At 41.5% G+C, this 21,638-nt stretch overlaps 1 protein-coding gene across 7 annotated transcripts in view; it reads right to left on the bottom strand.

Moving 5' to 3' along the window:
• Positions 1–21,638, bottom strand: part of Zeb1 (zinc finger E-box binding homeobox 1) — a 176,829-nt gene that overhangs the window by 56,342 nt on the left and 98,849 nt on the right. For 6 of the 7 annotated variants that reach the window (XM_052729156.1, XM_052729158.1, XM_052729162.1 and 3 more), the window contains one exon: positions 301–501. The exons of the other annotated variant lie outside the window; for it this stretch is intronic. In XM_052729156.1, coding sequence (XP_052585116.1) covers positions 301–501 — 201 coding nt within the window. The remainder of the gene's footprint in view (positions 1–300; positions 502–21,638) is intronic. 7 annotated transcript variants of the gene reach the window in all.

Raw genomic sequence — 21,638 nt, 5'->3', positions numbered from 1 at the left:
TCATTTATTATTAATTTGGGTATCCCAATATGAAATTAAAGGTAGCTATAAGTATTTCAACAATACGTTGAAAGCTTAGCCCTGGTTAAAAGTCTATTAAATTCCATATATTTTAGGTATTGTTCAAACAGTCAAAACAACATAATTCTGATTCAAAATCTACTTTTAAAACATAAGTAGGACATCTAACCTTGGTTAAACAAATAGTATGTTTATTTAAAACATTTACCCGACTGATCTTTTCATTTAATACATTTTAGGAGAGTAGAGAGAAGAGATTGTATACGGAGTTCCACTCACCGTCATCCTGCCAGCAGTTCTCAGCCCCGCCGTCCCTGTCACCGCCTCCTGGTAATACTGTCTGGTCTGCTGGCAGCTCGCCCTCTGGCACGCCACCTTCACAGTCAGCCGCATCTGTGATGCTTTCCTCCTCCACAATATGGAGTTTGTCTTCATCGTCAGAATCCGAGTTTGCTTCTACCACAGTATTATAATTTGTAACTGTAATACAAAGGAACAAATAATCAAAATTGGTGTAAAAATCTATTTTTACTCTTCACAAAAATACAAATTAACTTAAAATTAGATTGCAATCCAGTAACGTTTCCAAAACCATAATTAATAAGCAACTCACTTGATAACACATCTAGACACTAGATGGTCACAGTGACAAATAGTATCTACACTTATTAAAAATTCATGTAATGTATAAATGCTTTGCAAATATTAGCCACATTTAATTCTTACAATTTTAAAACAAACATATGACACAGAGTTCTCCCAGTTACTGCTTATATCTCTATTCTACACATTAGAAAGCCAGGGAGAGAGAAGGTAATGTCTCTGGCATGCCGCCAGCAGGTCACGGAGCCAGGATTTGGAACTCAACAGTCTGAGTCCATGTTATCCTCTGAAATCACATTACACACTCTTCATCAGCACTGACCTTATTGTGTACAATGCTACTATATACAATTAGGCTTCACATCTTTATAAGGGTCACCTTTCCTAATAAAAATACATCCTTCATCAAAGTTCCTCTACGAAAAGGACTGCTTTCAGTCACACGCATTGCATATTAATCCCATAGTGACTGTGGAAAGTAAAGTATCAGCTAATTTAGTCAAATTTGTATGTAATACAATTTCTAACTAAATTTAATGAATTTCATATCAGAATTAGAATGATAATTGTTTTGAATGGTTTCCATACTTTGTAGAACTTGTGAGATATAAAAAATAAAATACTTTTAAACAATCTAGCACAAATGAGTGCACAGTCACCACTCTGGTGGCATAGTTAGTATCCAATGGGGAGAAGTCACTGAAAGACCTAGTTTCAACTGTTTGCAGAAAGATCATCATTTGCCACATTTGAGAGGGAAGGAGGAAAAGACATTCAGTTCTGTCTAGATAATGAACAGTTACTGCCCATTATTCTTCCCCTTGACTTGCAGTCAGCTAGCTGTTCTTGAGAGAAAGGAATCACCCAAATGCTTAGATGACAGGCATCCATAACCCTCTTCCTAAAAAGTGCATGCACACACTGTGGGTGTGTGCCCCCACATACCCATACCCAACCACCCAGATATATGCACACCACTAACAACATGAAGAAGCATAATTGATAGTGTAGTTAAGGATGTTACGGGGTGAGCAAATGACTCGAACCCCCAGAACTGCTTTGGGAGCTGTAGTCTTCGAAGACCCAGTTTATTAACAAAGAACTTGGTGTGCCACTGCGCTTGAAGCAGGAATTGGTCACGTTTTGGGTCCAAAGAAAATACTGTTCAGTGTTTTAACATGAATACATTTATCTAGGTTTTCTTAAGGGAAAATGGTTTTCGCTCATTATAAAATGCATGTCATCATAAAAAAATCAGAATGAAAACTCTTGAAGTAAGCAAAAGTAACCATTTCCTCTCAACTTACATTATAAAGGAAAAACAGCCAAGTGTGTTGCTTCAATGCACTGGGCAGACATGACATTGAACATCATCACATTCCTTATCCTAATCAATATAATAAAAACCCACATTGCTTGTGCCTGATATCTACCACAAAAGCAACAATAGCATCATATTCTACTGTTTAGCCACCTTACAGTGTGTTCTTTGTGACAAGCCAAAGCACATAGTTGGGAAGCAAGTATATACTACATACAACTCTAGACAAGCAGAGTGAAGAGTGTGGGGAGGGAGGGGGGGATGATTCTCAAAACTGGCATGTGCACGCAGAGAATGGGGACTCGGAAAATGATAAAATCATGCTATTAACTTTCATCTGGACTTCCAAGGTTATCAGTAACCTGAATCATTTGTTAAAGGCATCTGATAGCTAGGTAAACCAGCTAGCTTAGACTAAGGCTGAGCCAGTTCTCAATTCCAACAATCCCTAGCGACTCTGCAAAGCTGGGCTGACTGCAGAGTTCTCACTATGCTTGTGCACAGTGAGAGCATACACATGGACAACCGAGTTTCCTGCTACTTGTTGAAGGGAAATGTTGGTACATTTTGGGAATTCCAAATTGCCCACTGGTTCATATGGCCTTACCTTTTAATGAAGTAATACTACACTTCAGCATTATCATAACTAATTTTGTTAGTTGTAGGTGGTTTGGCCAACTCTAGATTTTATATTTAATGTATAGCTGGGGTATTTTAGACTTAGAAGCGTCCTTTGAATTTGGTTTTAGGGCCTAAGTGCATCATATTTTAAGTATTTGTTTGCATACCTTGTATTTTCAGACTCCCTTTTAACCTAGACTGCAGGGTATTCCAAAGGCCACTTATCATTTTCTAGGACTTTCCTGTTCCCCAGCATGATCTGCCACTGTGATATAAAAGATAAGCTGAATAGCCAAAACACAGGAACACATACATGTAAGACTGTAGAGCATATTTTGATATGTGACATGAAACGGGGTAAACACCCAAACTTTCAAACTTTATTGCTTAAGGTAGAGAAAAGAACAGCAACTGTTCTCCAAGGTTTGTTTTTCCTTCCTTTTCTATCTTTTGTCTCAATCACTCAGGCAAGAGAAATCAATCATCCTGATCACTAGACAACAGTCGAGATTCTCCGTTTTCTGGATCTGTCCTTTGAAAGCTTGAGATAGGGTTTTTCTGTGTAGCCCTGGCTGTCCTGGAGCTCACTCACTCTGTAGACCAGGCTGGCCTCCAACTCACAGAGATCTGTCTGTCTCTGCCTTCTGAGTGTTGGGTGCACCACCACTGCCCATAAAGCTTGTGGACTTCTACAGAGGATTTTCCTAAAGCACACAGAATAAGGCAGGCCCTGGTCAGTTTAGAGACAAATGCGAGAGCCCGGCATCTTAGTCTTCAGCCCTTTAATCTTTGATTAAAATAAGTAACGTATAGTTGGTGAAAGGGGGTATTCTTTCATAGTTTTACAACATAACACAGTCACTTATAGCCTCATTTCATAAACTGTGTTAAATGTGCGTGGGGAGGTCTTAAAATATTTGACAACAATAAATGATTCTGAACCCAGAACAACCAAAAACTTACTTTACAATTAAATGCAGAATGAATCGAGGTGCCCTGGGAAGTGCTCGCCCATGCTGTATCACAACCCTCAGCATAACACTGGTTCCAGACATACAACATGGCACATATTGCCCCTGAAACATCTCATTTCACTAATGCACATTTAAACCACACCATAATGTTTAAACTGTATCTACAAAGTTTCTTGATTGTACAGAAACATAATTCCAGTATTCCTCAGCATGTAAGTATCAATTTAGTATTATGTCTGGATTGTGCTATATTATTTGATTTTTAAAACTGCCATTAGAGTTGCTGATTTGAGTTCATTTGGTAAATGAAAGTTTTTGGCCTGAGATTAGGACAGAATATTCAAGTTTCTGAATGAGCCATTAATATACTTCTGCTCTTTGGTATTATGTATTTATGTGAAGTAGCATTCACAGAATCAACAATTATAAAAATCAGAATGATGAAGAAACCTGAAAAGCAGTGAAGATGCTATACATCCTGCAGTATGAAATTCTCAGCTGAGATTTAATTTTCATGTGAAAAGAAACAAGAATCTCAAGCTCATTAGCAAGTTTCTTTTGTCTTTAGTAAGTAAGAAGATCATATGTATGGCAAATTGTTTTAAAATGCATCCTTAATGATTTGTTTTCAGCAAATCCTTGATTTGTATACCTAATGTGGTAGTTTGAACAAGATGTCCTCCACAGGCTCAGGCACTGGACATTTGGTCCCCAGTTGGTGGTGCTGCTTGGAAAGCTTACAGGGAGGTGCAGCCTTGCTGGAGGAAGTATTGTTGGGTACATTGGTTTTCAGAGTTTAAAGTCTCATTCCACTTCCTGTTTGCTCTTTCTGCTTCGTGCTTGTACTAAGAGATGTGAGCGTTTAGCTTCCTGCTCTGGACACATGCTGCCATGCCTCCTCACCATTACGGTCTCTTATCTCTCTGGAACTGTAACTCCAAATAAAGTCTTCCTTTTATAAGTTGCCTTTGGTCATGGTGTTTTACCACAGAAACAGAAAAGTAACCAACATACCTACTTTCTATAGTTATATACCAGGCTCACTGGGTAAAAAGGGTCATGAATGGAAACATTTACAAAGCCTTGGTATATAGGATATAGTAATTCAATATAAATATACTGCATATGTATGATCAAGTCAGGGCTATTAGTATGTCCATATCCTCACATGCTATCACCTCCATGTGTCTCGAACCTTAAACTCTTCTCTAAGTCATTCTGAAGTATACTGTTATAGAGCTGAGCTGGCTTATTGTGCTACAGGGCAGTAGAGCTACTTCCTCTCTTCCAAGCATATATTGGTTCCCTTAATCACCATAAAAAGAGGTATATTCTCAGTTACAGGTGATCATCCTGACTCCAAATTTAGTTAAAACAATGGATATTAAGAAAGCAAGGATAAAAGAAAAGATAGTTTTTAAAATCTTTAAACATGGAACTGGAGAAATGGTTCAGTGGTTAAAAGCACTGGCTGTTCTTCCAGGGGACCTGGGTTAAATTCCCAGCACCCAGGTGGTGGTTCAACACTGTCTGTAACTCCAGGTCCTGGGAATTTAAAGCCCTCTTTGGGACTCCTTGGGCACTGCACACATGTAGTGCACAGACATACATGCAGGCAAAAACATTCATACACATAAAATAATAAAAAACCTTTCAATGTGACTTATAATATATAACATGGCTTTCAGTAAGAAAGGGAAAATGCTGAATGCATTCTTACTATCACCACATGTGGTTATGACTACTGACTTAGAGCGAGCTCCTGTGGTATTGTTTAAGGCTCTTGTGTTTGCTGTGGCTGCTTCCACTTTCCCCTCCTCTGGAATCTTGAGTGCAACCCCAAGAAGACACTATTGCAGCTCTCTCTAGTCTACACATGTAGAATAGATGAGAAATTTGCACAAGGCTGTAGAGTTGGACTCAAACATCTTAGACTGTACTGTGTGTGGTACTTCCCCATGGAGACTGTTGCATTAGTGATGGACACTGTTATATACATTTGCTGTTTCTCTGTCCCAGGAATTCTAAGTTATACATTGCACAACTTGCTGCTGAAAATATTTTCAAATGACAAAATAATTTTAACCATTGAATTTTATAATGATATAACAGTATACTACTGGGCAATGTCATCATTACAGCCAATAAACCTTTCAAATATGTCCTAAATTACTTAGCTTCTTGCACATCGCACTGTATTAACTACACCAATTAAAATTCTCTATGAACCCCCTTTCCTTAAGTGATATAGTAATATATGATGATAATGAAAGTATCCAACAGATCCCATGCATATAGTTTCCAAGTGGAGCACAACACCCTCAACCTCAGCCACTGCACGGTCACCTCAGTGCTTTGTAAACAAAGACTCTGACCACAGTGACTCACCGTGGACTGCACAGCACTCAACCCGCCTGGAGGAAGCCACTTTGGGAGGCTAGAGAAGAAAGATTACCCTCGGAATCTTTAGTTCTTGTCAGATGATACATGAGATAAGCTAAGGTTACGTTTCAACATATGCTTTGGTATGCAAAGGCTTTTCTTTCCAGAAGTTTTTCATTATGTGAGAACATTAATTTAACTACATCTTATCCATTCCCATCCATCCCCGTAAAATACTCATCTGCACAGCAGAAAGATAGAGCCTTTCCTTGGAAAGTCTTACCAGTGAACCTTACAAACCAAGACTGCATCTAACAGAGCAGCTCTGTATTCACCAGGCTAGTGTACAGCCATGGGGTAAGAGCCTTGGAAAAGCTGTGAACTGTCCAGAGCCACTGGGCTCAGCTTTTATTAAGAATATTTTACACGTCTTAGAATGATGCTGAGAACAACACAAATTTAGGCATGTGTACTATGAAGAAAAATGTACTGAGAACTTCCATTAGTAGGAGTGATAGTAACATTTATACATACATGACATACATTTACACGGAGGGTGTGTGTGTGTGTGCATGTGTGTGATGTTGTACAGACAGTACCTGGGGTGCTGCCTCCTGTACAATAGGAACCGACTCATTTGTAGGGCTCAACACGGGGCCACACTTTTCTCACTGAAGAAACTAGACAGTGTAAGTAAATGTTATCGATGATTCCAGAAAACGGGGGTTAGGGAGTCCTTCTGTCAACCAGACATAGTAAAGGAAAAACACAGAGAAGGAAAAGGAGAGACCATCTGATGACCCACAGGTCAGAGACACGTTCTGCACAAGACAGTATCCCAGCCATACTATACTTGGTGCACACTGAAAATATGACTTGACCTGGCTTTTTACCGCAGTGACTGATAACATTAACTTATTATCTACATGCATTTCACTATAGAATGATATAATAGTATACATACTTAATTTAAGACATAGGTAACATAATAATTTACAAGGTATATATTATTCACACTTAAAAGAAAAACACAAATGGGCTTTGAACTAGGTTTCAAGCACTCATGTGCCAAGCACACGTTAGGTCGAATGACAGTGGTGGTTTCAATCACTCTGTAGATACTCTTCTTAATCATGGCTACCTATTCGATTGAACAGTAATCATAAAATGTCTATATATTCGAACTATCTTTTGAAACCAAACTCCAGTGGGAGGCAATGGTTGTGAACTCTCCTTGCAGCGGCCTGGTGGTTTTCACTGCCTTCACACACAAGCTGTTGATAGAATGAAAGCTGGCAGGCAAAGGCAGAGGGCTGTCATCGCTTGCAGAACCCGAGTTCTTATTTTTTCCTTGTCTCTCATTACATAAAAAATAGCAGAAACTCACGGGATTTGTCTTCAGCACTCTCTCAGTCCTTCTGGCCCTTTCTCATCCTCCGCAAGTGCCCTACCTGTGCTCTGACACCTTCTTAAACCTCTCATTCACACAAGAGCTAATTTTGGCTGGAACAGACACAGCTCACAAGCAGAGAGATAACACAGTGAGAGCCAAGTCTCAATACATTGAACTAATTCAGTTCCAGAAACAGGGACTGCATGTCACAAAGTATTTGTGCTAAAATAATTCATACCAATTTATCAATAACTAATACTCTCTTCATAGCCAGACTGTGTCTTTATAGAAAGAATGATTTTAACTTACATGACCTGTGACTTATAGAATATTAGTATGACAAACCCAGGAAAAGTATGAAACAGAAGTGAAAATAAAACACAGACTTACTGAATCAAAACTATACAGGCCATGTTCTGATGAATCAATACAAAATTCTGTTTGTAAGGATCAAATGCTATAAATGATCCACCAGCCTAGTTGACTGTGCAGAAAAACTAAGAAACACAAACATTCAATATCAAAATGCAGTGGGCTGGAGATATAATTCAGTAGAAGCGTGCATGTGTCATGGGTTTGATTCCCAGCAACCACACACACACACACACACACACACACACACACACACACACACACACACACGCATGAATACACACATGAATAAAAGAAGCAAGTGAAATTAAAGTAACTGTAATTATAAAGGAATTAAAAAAAAGTGTTTTATAAATAAATATTTCATAAGTCTAAGCAAATTTGATAACTTAGATGAAAATTCTTTCTAGGAAAATATAGATGATTATAGTTTTGACACTTCAGAATAAAACTGGAAAGTGTCCAAAAGCTAACTAACTGTCCCCAAATTGCCAGAGCCTTCCCTGGAGACTTCCTTCCAAGGCCTGAGAGTTCTGATGCTGCTTAAGAGCACACAGAGCTGGGCGGCGGTGGCACACACCTTTAATCCCAGCACTCAGGAGGCAGAGCCAGGCGGATCTCTGAGAGTTCGAGGACAGCCTGGTCTACAGAGTGAGGTCCAGGACAGGCACCAAAACTACACAGAGAAACCCTGTCTCGGGGAAAAAAAAAAAAAAAAAAAAAAGAGCACCCAGAAGAGCACTCCAGCTGTTCCCTGAGGCAGTGCAATTGTCATCTAAGCTCTGAAAATGACACTCAGGCATATCCACTTCAACCAAGGAGCACTTTACTAGTCACAATTGATGAAAACTAAAAAGTCACTAATTTATTAAAAGAATACAGCCAACACTGCCCAACACCAGGAAACAGATGAGACTTTATTAACACAGAAATAGAAAGAGTGATGTCTATAAAGTCTGGAAGGCATCTGGAAAAAGAATTTATCATTCCTTGCTGATATCTGTATAGGGAACATCTCTGGCACTGGAGAGACGCTGCATAGGCGCTCGCTAAGCAAACAGGCTCCAGGATCCAAACTCAGGCCTCCTAAGTAAATGCTAGGCCTGACTGGGATTGCCTGGGATGCCTGCACTGTGGAGACAGAGTGAGGGCAGAAGAGGGGGTGGACAGGCTACCAGCTTAGCTCTAGGTCCACTGAGAGACACTGACTCACAGGAATAAGGACAGTGATAGAGCAGGGCACTGATGTCCTCCTCTGGCCTGTGTATATGTAAGGCTCTTACAGCTGCACACACATGCATGCACACACCATAGCTGTACACACACACACACAAAGACACACCTTCACACAAAATCCAGTAATAAATAAACCAAGCTTGCATCATGATATGTATTTATGTACTAGAGATATTTATAAGATAAAAATGCTTGTCATTATTAATAATGTTCTAAAGCAGTTCATTTTTAAAAAGAATGAGAAATTATACTAAAATGAGAAAGTGAAATTTATTATTTGTAAGTAGTATAATATTTCTAGAAAATTTAGAAAAATAGGACTAAATATTAGCATTAAGAAAACTGGTAAACACTTGTGACTTAAATTGGAAAAATTAATAACCTCCCAATATGTCAACAACAACCAGCTGAAAATACAAAGGAAGAAAAAATTCCACTAATATGAACTACACAAAAGACAGTGTATAAAGGAAAAGCTTAAGGACAGGAAGGTCTTACATGAAGACCATTAGCATTTCACCAGAGGCCAAAACAAATAAACAAAAAGGTCCATCTTATTGGATAAGAAAGATTTTATATTATAAATACACCAGTTCTACCTAAAATATTCTACAGCAGTACAATTCTTATGAAAATACTAAGTCTGGCATATGGATCACAAATGTAAGTGATTTAGACCCAAGGACTCCAGAGTACATCTAAAGGGAGAAGCTTAGTCTCTGGTCAGGCTGCCTGGTTCAAACCACAGCCTCTCCACTTACCACCCACGTTACCTTGGAATGTGTCCTATCCTTTGCACACCCCAGCTCCCACCACTGTATGATGGGGAGATGTCTCTAGCACGGTTACCAAAGTGATGGAAACTATTATATATGCAAAACACTTAGCAGAATACTATACACATAGTCTCAAGGAATACTGTATTATATGAGAAAATAAAAATATTCAGGAAAATCAGAAAAAGTCACAGCAATGAAAGTTGTGGGTGGACACGGACTTGTCACTAACAGCAAATGCGGGTTTGTACTTTCACAGGCATAGGCAGTCATGGGCTTGATCACAGTCCACACACAGATCCCCACACAAACACAAGTCTAAATCAGCATAGGGAAGAAGTTTTCAATTAAAATCATATGGGAAAAGTAAACCCAGAAACTTGTAGCTCACTATTTCCACCACAGTGAAATCCACACAAATCAGAGTTTACCTGGGTGAACCCTAGAAGAAAGTAAGGCAGAGCCTTACAGCTTCAGAGCACACAAGGCTGCTTCCAGCAGGACACAAACCTGAACAGTATCTGTAAACACCAGAGAAAGCCAATTTCTTAATGACACAGAAAAATCCTTAAACACCCGTAAGGAAAAGATTAGTCACACAAAAATAATATGCAAAATATACACACAGTAGCAGGAACGGCCTCCAAACACGCAGAGACGAGCTGTACTCCGAACGGGGACTACACAGGTGGACCTGACCACTGTAATCACCTCCACATGTATTTCCAACCTTCTCCATCTGCCTCATCTCAAATTCCCACTTTCCCAACTCCATGGCTCCACCTGTCTGGATCACAAGGTTTCTTGGAAAAATGAGGTTCTTCCTGTTTTGAACCGAACCAGCTCCAGTCCTAGCCTTTGACCGCGAAGGACGGTCATACAAATCCAATGACACCCTTCATCTACCGCACACTTGTCACAGCCCAGGACACTCTCCTTTAGAAAACCACCTCTCCCTTAGTTCCCCGGCTGCTGCCTTCTCGGATCTTTCATCTCCTGGCTTCAGTCTGGCTCCTTTCTCTCTCAATGACCCTTGTACACTGGCTTTATATCCCAGCCAAAGTTCTGTAAATCCCAGGCTTGCATACAAAATGCTGACTGAACAGCTCCATTTCAGCAGAAACTCAGCACAACTGACACTCAGCTCCTGGCCTCTCCCAGTCATCCCATCTTCAGGAAATGGTCACTCTACTCTTCTGTCGTTTGTGTTCAGTAATTTATATTACTCCATCATGGTGATATTTTATTTTGTATTAAAATGTTATTTGTATGTTAATAAATAAAGTTGCCCGGGGGTCAGAGCTATTAGCAAGCCATAGGAAAGCAGGGCAATGGTGGCGTACGCTTGTAATCCCAGCACTTGGTAGGCAGAGCTAGGTAAGTCTCTGTGTGTTCAGGGATACAGCCAGTATTGGATACACATGCCTTTAATCTCAATAACAATCATAGAAAACCTGGAGGTCTATACAGACAGACTGTGATGAGGCGGTCATGTGGTTGGGTTTACAACCAATGAGAAGGCAGGACAGGAACTCTATATAAAGACTTTAACACAGGGGTAGCTCTGGTTCGGAGAGGTAGGACCACTGCAGGAGGAAGGGTAAGGTTTTAGCTCTTAGCTCTGACCTCTTGGCTTTCTTCTTTGCATTGGTTCTGTGTTTCTTATTTAATAAGAAGGTTGGTTACATCTACACTCCATTCTTCCACCATTCTGGTGACACCCCGCAGTCCCACTTCTGGCTGCTCTCTTTCTCTCATACCCCCTGTCTAATCTGGAGGGAAACACCAAGGTGTGGCACTTATTACTGACTCCTTATCACAGCCACCCTACGCAGCGGCCCTCTCCCTCAGAACACTGTGTGGCTGTTCCTCTCATGTCCCTGGGGCTGCTTTGACCTCCTTCCAATCATTCTCAGCAGGGCGACCCAAGAACTCCCCAACCAAGTGCAGCCTCCCTCCTCCTCTGCTCAGATCCTCCACTACCGGCTTTCCATTTCCTTCACAATACCTGAGGTCCCTTAGGAACCAATGCCCACCTGTCCTTATCCCTCGGACATCACGTACTTCACACCTGCCCCACTGCACACTAGCTCCACTGTCCCCTGTGCCAAGGTTCTCATGCCATGTCCCTTACCCATTTCACTGCTCAGTGGTCTTCTCTGAGCACTGTTTAAATTTATAGACCTCATCAACCACAATACTGCATCCACTCTCTCCTGATGAAATCCTCAACTTATCACTGCATTTTATCCAAATGGATCCATCTTCAGTTGAAAACATCAGTTACTCACCCTAGGGCTCACAGGCAGAGTACAGTTATGGCTCACTGTCACTCATATGTCTTTATGGCAAGACAGCTTCATGCCACAAATGGCTAGTCCACAAAAAGACCAGAGCATGGCCCTACTGAACTGATATATTTTCATTCCATTGTAAACTTGAAAAATCCTAAACTGGGCCATTTTAACTCAGAGGATGTCCATGTTTATCACTGACTTCCACTGTCTACCGGATGGATGGACAGATAAAAATTTAATATATTGGCCAAAAAATGTTCTAGAAAGAAATAGTATAAGCAAGGACGAAGAAAAACACTATAGAATTCAGTAAATATGTTTCAAAATTAAAAATGTTTACCTATTGATAAAACAAATTCCTTAGCATTTAGCCTACAAAACTCACTTACACATGTGTGCAAACATACATATCTCTATCAGTAAACTTACTTTAATTACAAAACCCATTAACATCATTGGAGAGCCATCCCCTTTTACTGATACACACAAATGTCCTTTATAAAAGTTTGATTCCGCCAGCCGGTGGTGGCGCACGCCTTTAATCCCAGCACTCGGGAGGCAGAGGCAGACAGATCTCTGTGAGTTCGAGGCCAGCCTGGTCTCCAAAGCGAGTTCCAGGAAAGGTGCAAAACTACACAGAGAAACCCTGTCTTGAAAAACAAAACAAGTTTGATTCCATTCTTGCAGGGGTCACAACAGATGTCATATAGTACTTCACATACGTAGAGCAGTATTAACTGACACTGTCCAGAAGGACATACAAATGAGGAAAAGAGAGAATCAAACAGCCACTTGTTATCTGCTTTATCCTTTTCATATGATTTGAATGTTTATCCTGCTTTGAAATACTTTTACAAACCTAAGTTCTAAATGTTAAAGTTTGAAATAACTCTTAGCACACTGTTGCTAGAGACAAACTTCAGGAAACTTAACTGGAATTCAAGGAAATAGTTTCTTAATATTTTTATTATGAATCTGAACTTTGATAATAAGTAGAAGTTACAATTGAAAACAGTAATCAAGCCGGGGGGTGGTGGTGGTGGCACATTCCTTTAATCCCAGCACTCACTTGGGAGGCAGAGGCAGGCAGATCTCTCTGAGTTTGAGAACAGCCTGATCTACATAGTGAGTTCCAAGATAGCCAGTGCTGTAGAGAGATTATGTCTCAAAAGAAAGAAACAAACAAAAAACCAAACCCAATCAAAACAAAAAACCAGTAATCAACACATAGCAGTGTGAGCTGGAGAAATGGTTCAACAAATCAAGACATTTGCCACTAAGCCTGAAGACTTGAGTTTACCACCTCAGTCCTACATGTTGGAATAAAAGAACCAACTCCCACGGTGTCTTCTGACCTTTGCACTCATTCTGTGGGAAGCACACATGTGTTCATACACACAATAAAATGAAATAAATACAATAAAAAGTTAAAAGATAATAAAATTAAATCTTAAAGAGAAAGATTAAAATGGTATTTAAGAAGGCAGTAAATGTTATAAATACACGTGTGAACATTGAACTAGCTTTCATGTATCAGAAGGTGCTATTCAAGCTGCCAAGGGAGAGGAACAATCAAATCATCCTACCCAGCTGTGACATTTATGAACCATAACAATAACCATCACAGCAAGATATTCCTAACAGTACAATAGTGGCACTCATATCTGGGCAATAACAGTTCTATAATTGGACTTAAGGCCAGCTCCACAGGAGGGAAATGATGCCTGGTATTGAAAACCTAGCCAGCTTCCCAGGGCCAGTAAAACCGAGGCTACCACTTTACAGAATTCTATAACTTATCCTCATATCCACAGGTAAGTGCAGTTCCTACCCTTCAACAAAGCCTCTCTATGCATCAGACAGAGACCACTCTAGAAAACCACAACTGGTCAAAAAGCTAAGAACAGCTGCTCATGGGTGTCCAGCCCCAGTGACCACATCTACAACACAACTCCTGCACCCAAGGTTCAGGGAACACCTCAGAAGGGAGGACAGAATTTACCAGCCAGAGGACCAGGAGTCTGCTGTGAGACTGTGTCTCCTAGAAACGACTGGGAAGCTACACCCAGGATACTTCCACAAAACCTGAACGATGACAACCTCAACAGACATCCTAACAGAGGGGAAGTCTCATCGGGCCCCACCCCTGGACAAAGAACCACAGGCCACAATGACTGTCGATTGCCAAGTGTAGGAGAAATAGTCTTCCCCAGGGATAAGCCTCCTAATTAGTTATCCGATTCCAAGTGGTCAGCCCTCAAACTATAAACATACAGGCGACACCAAATGGACTCAGCAGGTTGTTTTGATAAATGTATAGATACATATGTGTATATGTAAAACTAATAATCAAGGCCGGGCGGTGGTGGCGCACGCCTTTAATCCCAGCACTCGGGAGGCAGAGGCAGGCGGATCTCTGTGAGTTCGAGGCCAGCCTGGTCTACAGCGCGAGATCCAGGAAAGGCGCAAAGCTACACAGAGAAACCCTGTCTCGAAAAACCAAAAAAAAAAAAAAAAAAAAACTAATAATCAAGAAAAAGAGGTCATGAATTTGAGAGGAAGGGGAGGATGCGGGTGAAGTTGGAGGGAGGAGAAGTGGGAGGACTGGAGTGAGGACTGGGAAGGGGAGAAATTATTTAACTATATTTTAAGTACAATTTTTTATATTTTTAATTAATAAAGTATGAAAGCTAGCAATGTGTCACAATGTACATATAATATTCATGTTTCTTGTTCATAGCTACAGGAGACACGAAATTACATCGAACACAAAGGCAACACTTGATAAGAGGCAAGGAGCGGGGTGAGTTTCTTTCCCATGGTGCACAGGAAGTCGTCCATGCCTGGTAGAGGGCAAGGGCCTTCAGTCCCCAAGAGAAACTCTACTCCAGTTGTAACACACACTTACCCACACCCCAGTCAACTCCAGGGGTTTGCATCTCAGCTTTCTTCTCATTTTACAAAAACAAACCCCTAAGTATGTTATCATTTTCTGTCTTTGATTTTGAGACCTGTTGATTAGTAGCTGAAATGGTGATGAGAAATATGATGAAGGGAACATAATTCTATGCTAATTAACTTCATTTGGTTCTCCCTGATGCCTTCAGCCTAGAAATACTCGTTTATAATGTGAACATGCTGAAATGGACGGGAAATCACAGAAGGGAGGAAAAGATCATGAACCCCAGTACATATTCACAGTCTGTCCACCGAATCTCCACTTGTTCCATGAGGGACAGTAATGTGTAGTGTCCCACTAAGACCCGAGGACAGCCCTCACCTGCCTCTTGGCTTTCAAGGGCCAGTGTCAGCACTGAAGTACTCAGTCCTGCCTCAGAAACAAAATCCCCTTGCTCACCGCTGTACAGCCTTGGAAGCCCAGGCTACAATGATAGAGTCCCAACTGGAACTTAGTCATATATATATATATATAAAACATTTATTGTTTGCTTGTTTGTGTGTGGGGTGGGGTGGGTGTGCATGAGGAGGCACACATATAGAGGTCACTTGGCGGAACCTGTTCTCTCCTTTCACCATGTGGGTTCTGGACATCCAACATTGGTTATTCAGCTTGGCAACGTCATTGCTTTTACTTGCTGAGCCAACCTCCTGGCCCAGGAGCTTCTCTCTTTCTTTTTTTCTTTTTTTGAGACAGGGTCTCACTAAGTAGCTCTGTAGCTCTGGCTGTCCTGCAACTCAATATGTAGACCAGGCTGGTCTCAAATTTACACAGATCTGCCTCTGTCTCCCTAGTGCTGGGATTAAAGGCATGAGCCACCACCACCTGGCAAGGAATTTACTTCTTAATGAGGCATTGGAAAGAATTTACAACTAACTAGTTTGATTTTGCTGAGATCTACTACACAACACAACAAATGAGACCAAATTTCTTAGTTCTTCTAAAATGTCTGGAAGGTGTCAGCAAGAAGATGTACTATCAAAGATTTCCACTTCTGAGATACACAAAATTTTAAAAACTAGAGTTACAGACTGAATATTCTGGTAAGAAATATGATAGTATAAAATACTGAAGTAGGGGTGACATAGGAAAAAAGGATTCTAGGACCCAACCACATCCAAGCACTCTTTTATACCTTGCTAATATATCACATAATACAATTCTCAATATTTTGTTTCTATTTTAATTTGAAATGATTGCTGGGAAATTAAATGGAAATGACGTATGAAGGAATTCTTGACATTTTGTTTTACTTGAGTTACCTGAAAATCAAAGGGCATTCTATTTTGTCTAGAATAGAATCTCTGGACATAATCTATTCCAGAAAATCAGTGATATCCTATGAGCCAGCACACATTTTCCTATACATTATCTTACAGAGCAAACAGACAGTAAGGCCAGACAGGGTCACTCTTGGGAAATGCATACAGATAGTAAATGAATACCATGTGTACAGTAAACAAAAAGTCTACTTCACTTAGGACATAATTTCTTTAAGATTTGTTTATCAGCTGGGCTTGGTGACATACACTTGTCACCCCAGCTACTCAGGAGGCTGAGGCAGGAGGATCAAGCTTAAAGCTCCCTGGGCTACAGAATGAGCTCAGGACTAGCCTGAGCAACCTAGTGAGACTCTGTTATCAAATACAAAGTTAAAAAGGTCAGAGACACATTTTACTAGGTTTATTCTCCAGTGTGGGAGGAAGAAATACAAACTCTCCAATTCTTACTACTGTCACAAGAAAAAGCTTAATCAATGCCCCTATGCATTTTTGTCCCCTGAGCCAGCCCTGACCTCACCCTGACCCAAACATTTGGTAAGTATTTATGCTTTACATGTACTGAATGAGCAAACCCCTAAAAAAAACCACTTTTCTAGTTAAGGAGACTAACACTTTTAATACTCAAGAGGGAGGCTGGTTAGCACTGCAGCCAGAGACGCCAGCAAGGGCCATGAGATGCCGGCACAAGCCAAGCCGCTCTGCAGGCCAGACTCAGAACCAAGATAGTGCATGGCCTCAAGAAACAGAAGTCAAGCCCCTGCGTGACAGAAAGAACATCCTCAGCAATACAAGAGAAGAGTGAGGAGGCTCCCAGTGAACGGTTAAAAGCTCAACCAACATTTAATCACATCTTTTAATCATTGACTCCAATACATTTTAATTTTATATATCCTTATCATTTTTCTTTCCTTCAGAATAAAAGTAGAGGTCTATATATAATCATAGACCTCAGTTCAGATTATTTCCCTGATATAAAAATTTTAACAGCTTTCCACTGCAAATCTAATACATTCTAAACTCCAGCTCACAGCATCTCGGCCTCCTCAGAGCCCGTGTTCTCTTTATCTCCCATTATTCACCAGCATACACCAGTCCACACACACCCCTTTACTTTCAGGCATCCTTTTCCCCTTATCCTTTTGTCTAGTGCCAAATTACAGTGCATTTTTAGAATCCATATCCAATCCATCAACAAGGCTCTTGGTTACCTCACGGTCTCTAAAGCTACTGCTCCTGTTTCAAACTTAGCTCCTCCTCTGCACCAGAACCACACCATGACACCATCAGGTGACCCCTGAAAACACGAAACACAGTGTCTCTGTCTCTCTGAAGCCTATGCTTCTCTCTGTGCTACTGTGGTCTGCCTGCTCTGCATGTGCTCTGGCCCCCTGCACAGTCATGTTAGCACTGGAAGGTCTTTGTTCTTTGTAAATGCTAGCCTTTCCTCACCCTGTTAGCCCTTGTGCTTGCACTCTGACTGGAATGTTCTCTTTGCTAGTCTTCCCTCGGGCCTGGCCTCCACTCTTTACACTCTCTCATCATCTTGTTTATGTTCTGCCAGGCAGCCATTACCACTTGTGATTATCATCTTTAGTCATTTGCCCAGTTTCTTCTATTTTAGTTTCTCTGTATTTAGCTTCCCGTTGCTGCTTTAACAAATTAAGTGTTGAAGAACAATGCTTTGCCAGTGCCTTGGGTTACTCCACTGTCTCAGTCACTGTTCTGTTGCTGTGAAGACACACCATGACCAGTGCCCTGGGTTACCCCACTGTCTCAGTCACTGTTCTGTGGCTGTGAAGACACACCATGACCAGTGCCTTGGGTTACCCCACTGTCTCAGTCACTGTTCTGTGGCTGTGAAGACACACCATGACCAAAGCAACTTATAAAAGAAAGCCCTTAATTGAGGGGGCTTGCTTACAGTTTCAGAGGGTGAGTCCATGACCACCATGGTAGGGAGCATGGCAGCAGGCAGGCAGGCATGGCACTGGAGCAGTAGCTGAGAACTTACATCTGACCTACAAGCAGGAGGCAGAGAGAGACTGGGCTTTGCATGGTCTTTTGAAACTACAAAGCCTGGTGACGCACCTCCTCCAAAAAGACCACACCTAATTCTCGCTGAACATCCACCAACTGGGGACCAAGGACTCAAACATATGAGCCTGTGGGGGCCATCTGCATTCATACCACCACATCCATCATGTTCTTTCTAAACTTGCAGGGTTTAGAAAGTTAAGAAATTTCATTTCCCTTGTCTTGAAGCCATTCCCATCTTCAAGGTCAGCAATGGCCAACTGAAAATTTCACAGCATGTCTTCCTATACCAGCCCTTCTTTGGCCTCCAGTGTCCACCATTATGGATTCTTACACTGGGCCTGCCCAGAGAATCATAAATGATCCCCCTTCTTTGAGATTGGTTAATTGACATTCTTTGACACCAGGAAAACAAAAATTAAAATCACATGATATCCCATTTGCCAGTCAGAATGTTCTGGTTAGATGATGATGATGATGATGATGATGATATGTCAACGGGGCACAAACAGGGTCATTTGGGAACTTAGACTGGCCCATAGGCAAGTGGGGGGGGGCATTTTCTTTTCTTTTTTTTCTTTTCCCATTTTTATTTATTTATTTATTTTTCTATTATCAGCTTGATACAGTATAAATTCTTATCCTAATACTGAAATGTTTCATTGAGGCTTGCCCAGTAGTTGAGTAAAACCAAAACTTATTATAAGCCACAGTCATCCTAGGGTCCCCCCTGCTATATAGCCTCCCTGGTTCTGTGAGTTGCAGTCTGATTGTTCTTTGCTTTATATCTAGAATCCACTTCTGAGTGAGTACATACCATGTTTGTCCTTCTGGATTTGGGTTATGTGGGAAGGCTCAGCCCACTGTGGGTAGTGCTACCCCTAGGCATGTGGTCCTGAGTTGTTTAAGGAAGCTGGCTCAGCAAGTCATGGGGAACAAGCCAATAAGCAGTGTTCCTCCACGTTCTCTGCTTCAGTTTCTGCCTCCAGGTTTGTGCTTGAGTTCCTGCTCTGACTTCCTTCATGATTAATTACCACCAGAGAGCTCTAAGATGAAAGAAATCCTTTCCTCCCAGTTTGAGTTTGGTCATGGTGTTCATCAGATCAACAGGAAACAAACTAAGACAGCAATTATCAAGAAAAAAACAAACTCAAATGGAGAACAAATGTTGGCGAGGACATGGGGGTAGGACGGGAGGCTAACAATGTGACGGGAGAAATCTAAATTATTACAGTCACCTTATGATTCTGCAGGGAGGGGCCTCAAGCAATTCAAAACCATATGATTCAGTTATACAATTCCTGGCATATTCCCAAAGATCTACATCAGAGAACCACAAAGATGCTTGCACATCTATGTTTACTGCTGTGCTATTCACAGTAGCCACAGTAACCAGGAAAAGGAAGCAAACTAGATGTCCATCAACAGATGAATGGATAAAGATGCTGTATACATACACAGTGGGATTTTATTCAGCCATAAAGAATAAATTATGTCCTGTGCAGGAAGAGGGATGGAATGGAGATAATACTAAGTGAAATACTGCATGTTTGGGGCGGAGGAAAGAGCTCAGCCAGCAAAGAGCCTGTGGGACGAGCATGAAGGTCCACATTCATATCTCTAGCACCCATGTAAACCAGGCATGATGGTGCAGTACTAGAGCTCTAGCACTGAGGGGTTGCAGAGTGGAGACAGGCAACCCCTGGAGTTCACTGGACAGCCAGTCTTAGCCAGGTGGCAGGCTTCAAGTTAAGTGAAGAACCTGTTTCAAAAAATAAGGTGGGGAGTGATCGAGGAAGACACCAACATCAACCTCTGGTCTCCACATGCACGTGTGTACACACACAAATACACACACACACACATACACAGAGCATGTTTTCTCTCATGCTCAATTTAAATTTTACTTATTAACATAAAAGTGTGAGATTGACTATTTGGGGAAAGAAAAGAGAGGAAATAAGAGAGGGTAATGGGAATGAACAGAAGCAAAGTACATAATATGCAGGTATGAAGAGGCCATAGTGAAGCCCACTATTCTGCACATTAATTATAAAAAATTAAAGATGAGTTGATTAGTCAGTACAATTCCTACTTCATTTTCTTTGTCAGGAACCATATTTTCAGGTTGTATGGATTAAGACATGGATATATTTAGGAGGCCATTACTCTACCTTTCATGCTCTGATTAAAAGTAAGGTTCATGAGGATAAAGATGCTATTTTTACACCACTGTTCACACCATTAGGTCTACGTTCCAAGTTTTACAGGTCCTGCCAAGCAGGCACGTACATGTAAAACCTTTATTGAATTAGTGAACAAACTAAACACAAGCACTTTGTTGACGCTCTTAAAACCCTAGGATTTGAGCCGGGCGGTGGTGGCGCACGCCTTTAATCCCAGCACTCGGGAGGCAGAGCCAGGCGGATCTCTGTGAGTTCGAGGCCAGCCTGGGCTACCAAGTGAGTTCCAGGAAAAGGCGCAAAGCTACACAGAGAAACCCTGTCTCGAAAAACCAAAAAAAAAAAAAAAAAAAAACCCTAGGATTTGGACCCAGGTCCTTGTACGCTCCAGACACATAACTCCACTGCTGTGCTACACACTTAGCCGATAACACTCTTGACTTTCTTAGCTCTTTTTGGTTTTAAGACTCTGCAACAGTGCCCATTTTCTACATTTTTATTATATTTCTAGGTACCCTTATGTCTTTGGTGAAGTGTGGAACACTTTGATTATCTTGTCAATAAAAGATAAAGTACTACAAAACCTCCTACTGAATCAATGTCTTAAAAACATGAGCTACATCTGTCTTGTGGCAGCATGGGCAGGGGAGAGTTGCCCCCGCCCCCATCAATGCCTGAGGAAGGTGGGAGAGCTGGCCCTGTGGTCATAAGAACTGGAGAGCTGTCCTTGACCCCCACCAGCTGCGACATTCTGCAGAGCAGGCCCTGCACCTTGCATGGGCAACACAACAGGGCCAACCTTGTTGCCTGAGGTGTGAGTGAGCCTGCTCTGAAGTTGTAAGCAATGTGGGAGGGGAGAGATTCCCCTCCCACTTCTCACCCCTCACCGCCTGCAACAGAGGAGAGTGCTGACCTTCCCCCTTACCAGCTGCAGCACTCAGGAAAGTGGGTCCTGCCCCTTGCCTAGGCAGCACAGCAGAGCGGCCTGGTAGTCGGAGGTGAGGGTGACCCAGCCCCAATGTTGTGAGCAAGAAAGAGCTGTCCATCGCCATTACTCTTATGACATGTGGCAACATGGGTGGAGGATAGCCCCTTATCCTCCCTGCCAATCGACACCTGAGACAGGTGGAGCAGCTGGCTCCGGGGTCATAACACCAACTGCAGCACTCAGAAGCGTGACCTC

This window comes from Peromyscus californicus, unplaced genomic scaffold, assembly GCF_007827085.1.
Source record: "Peromyscus californicus insignis strain IS unplaced genomic scaffold, ASM782708v3 Scaffold_8__1_contigs__length_139910024, whole genome shotgun sequence".
In the NCBI taxonomy this organism is placed as follows: domain Eukaryota; kingdom Metazoa; phylum Chordata; class Mammalia; order Rodentia; family Cricetidae; genus Peromyscus; species Peromyscus californicus.
This window is presented reverse-complemented; position numbering and strand designations above follow the sequence as displayed.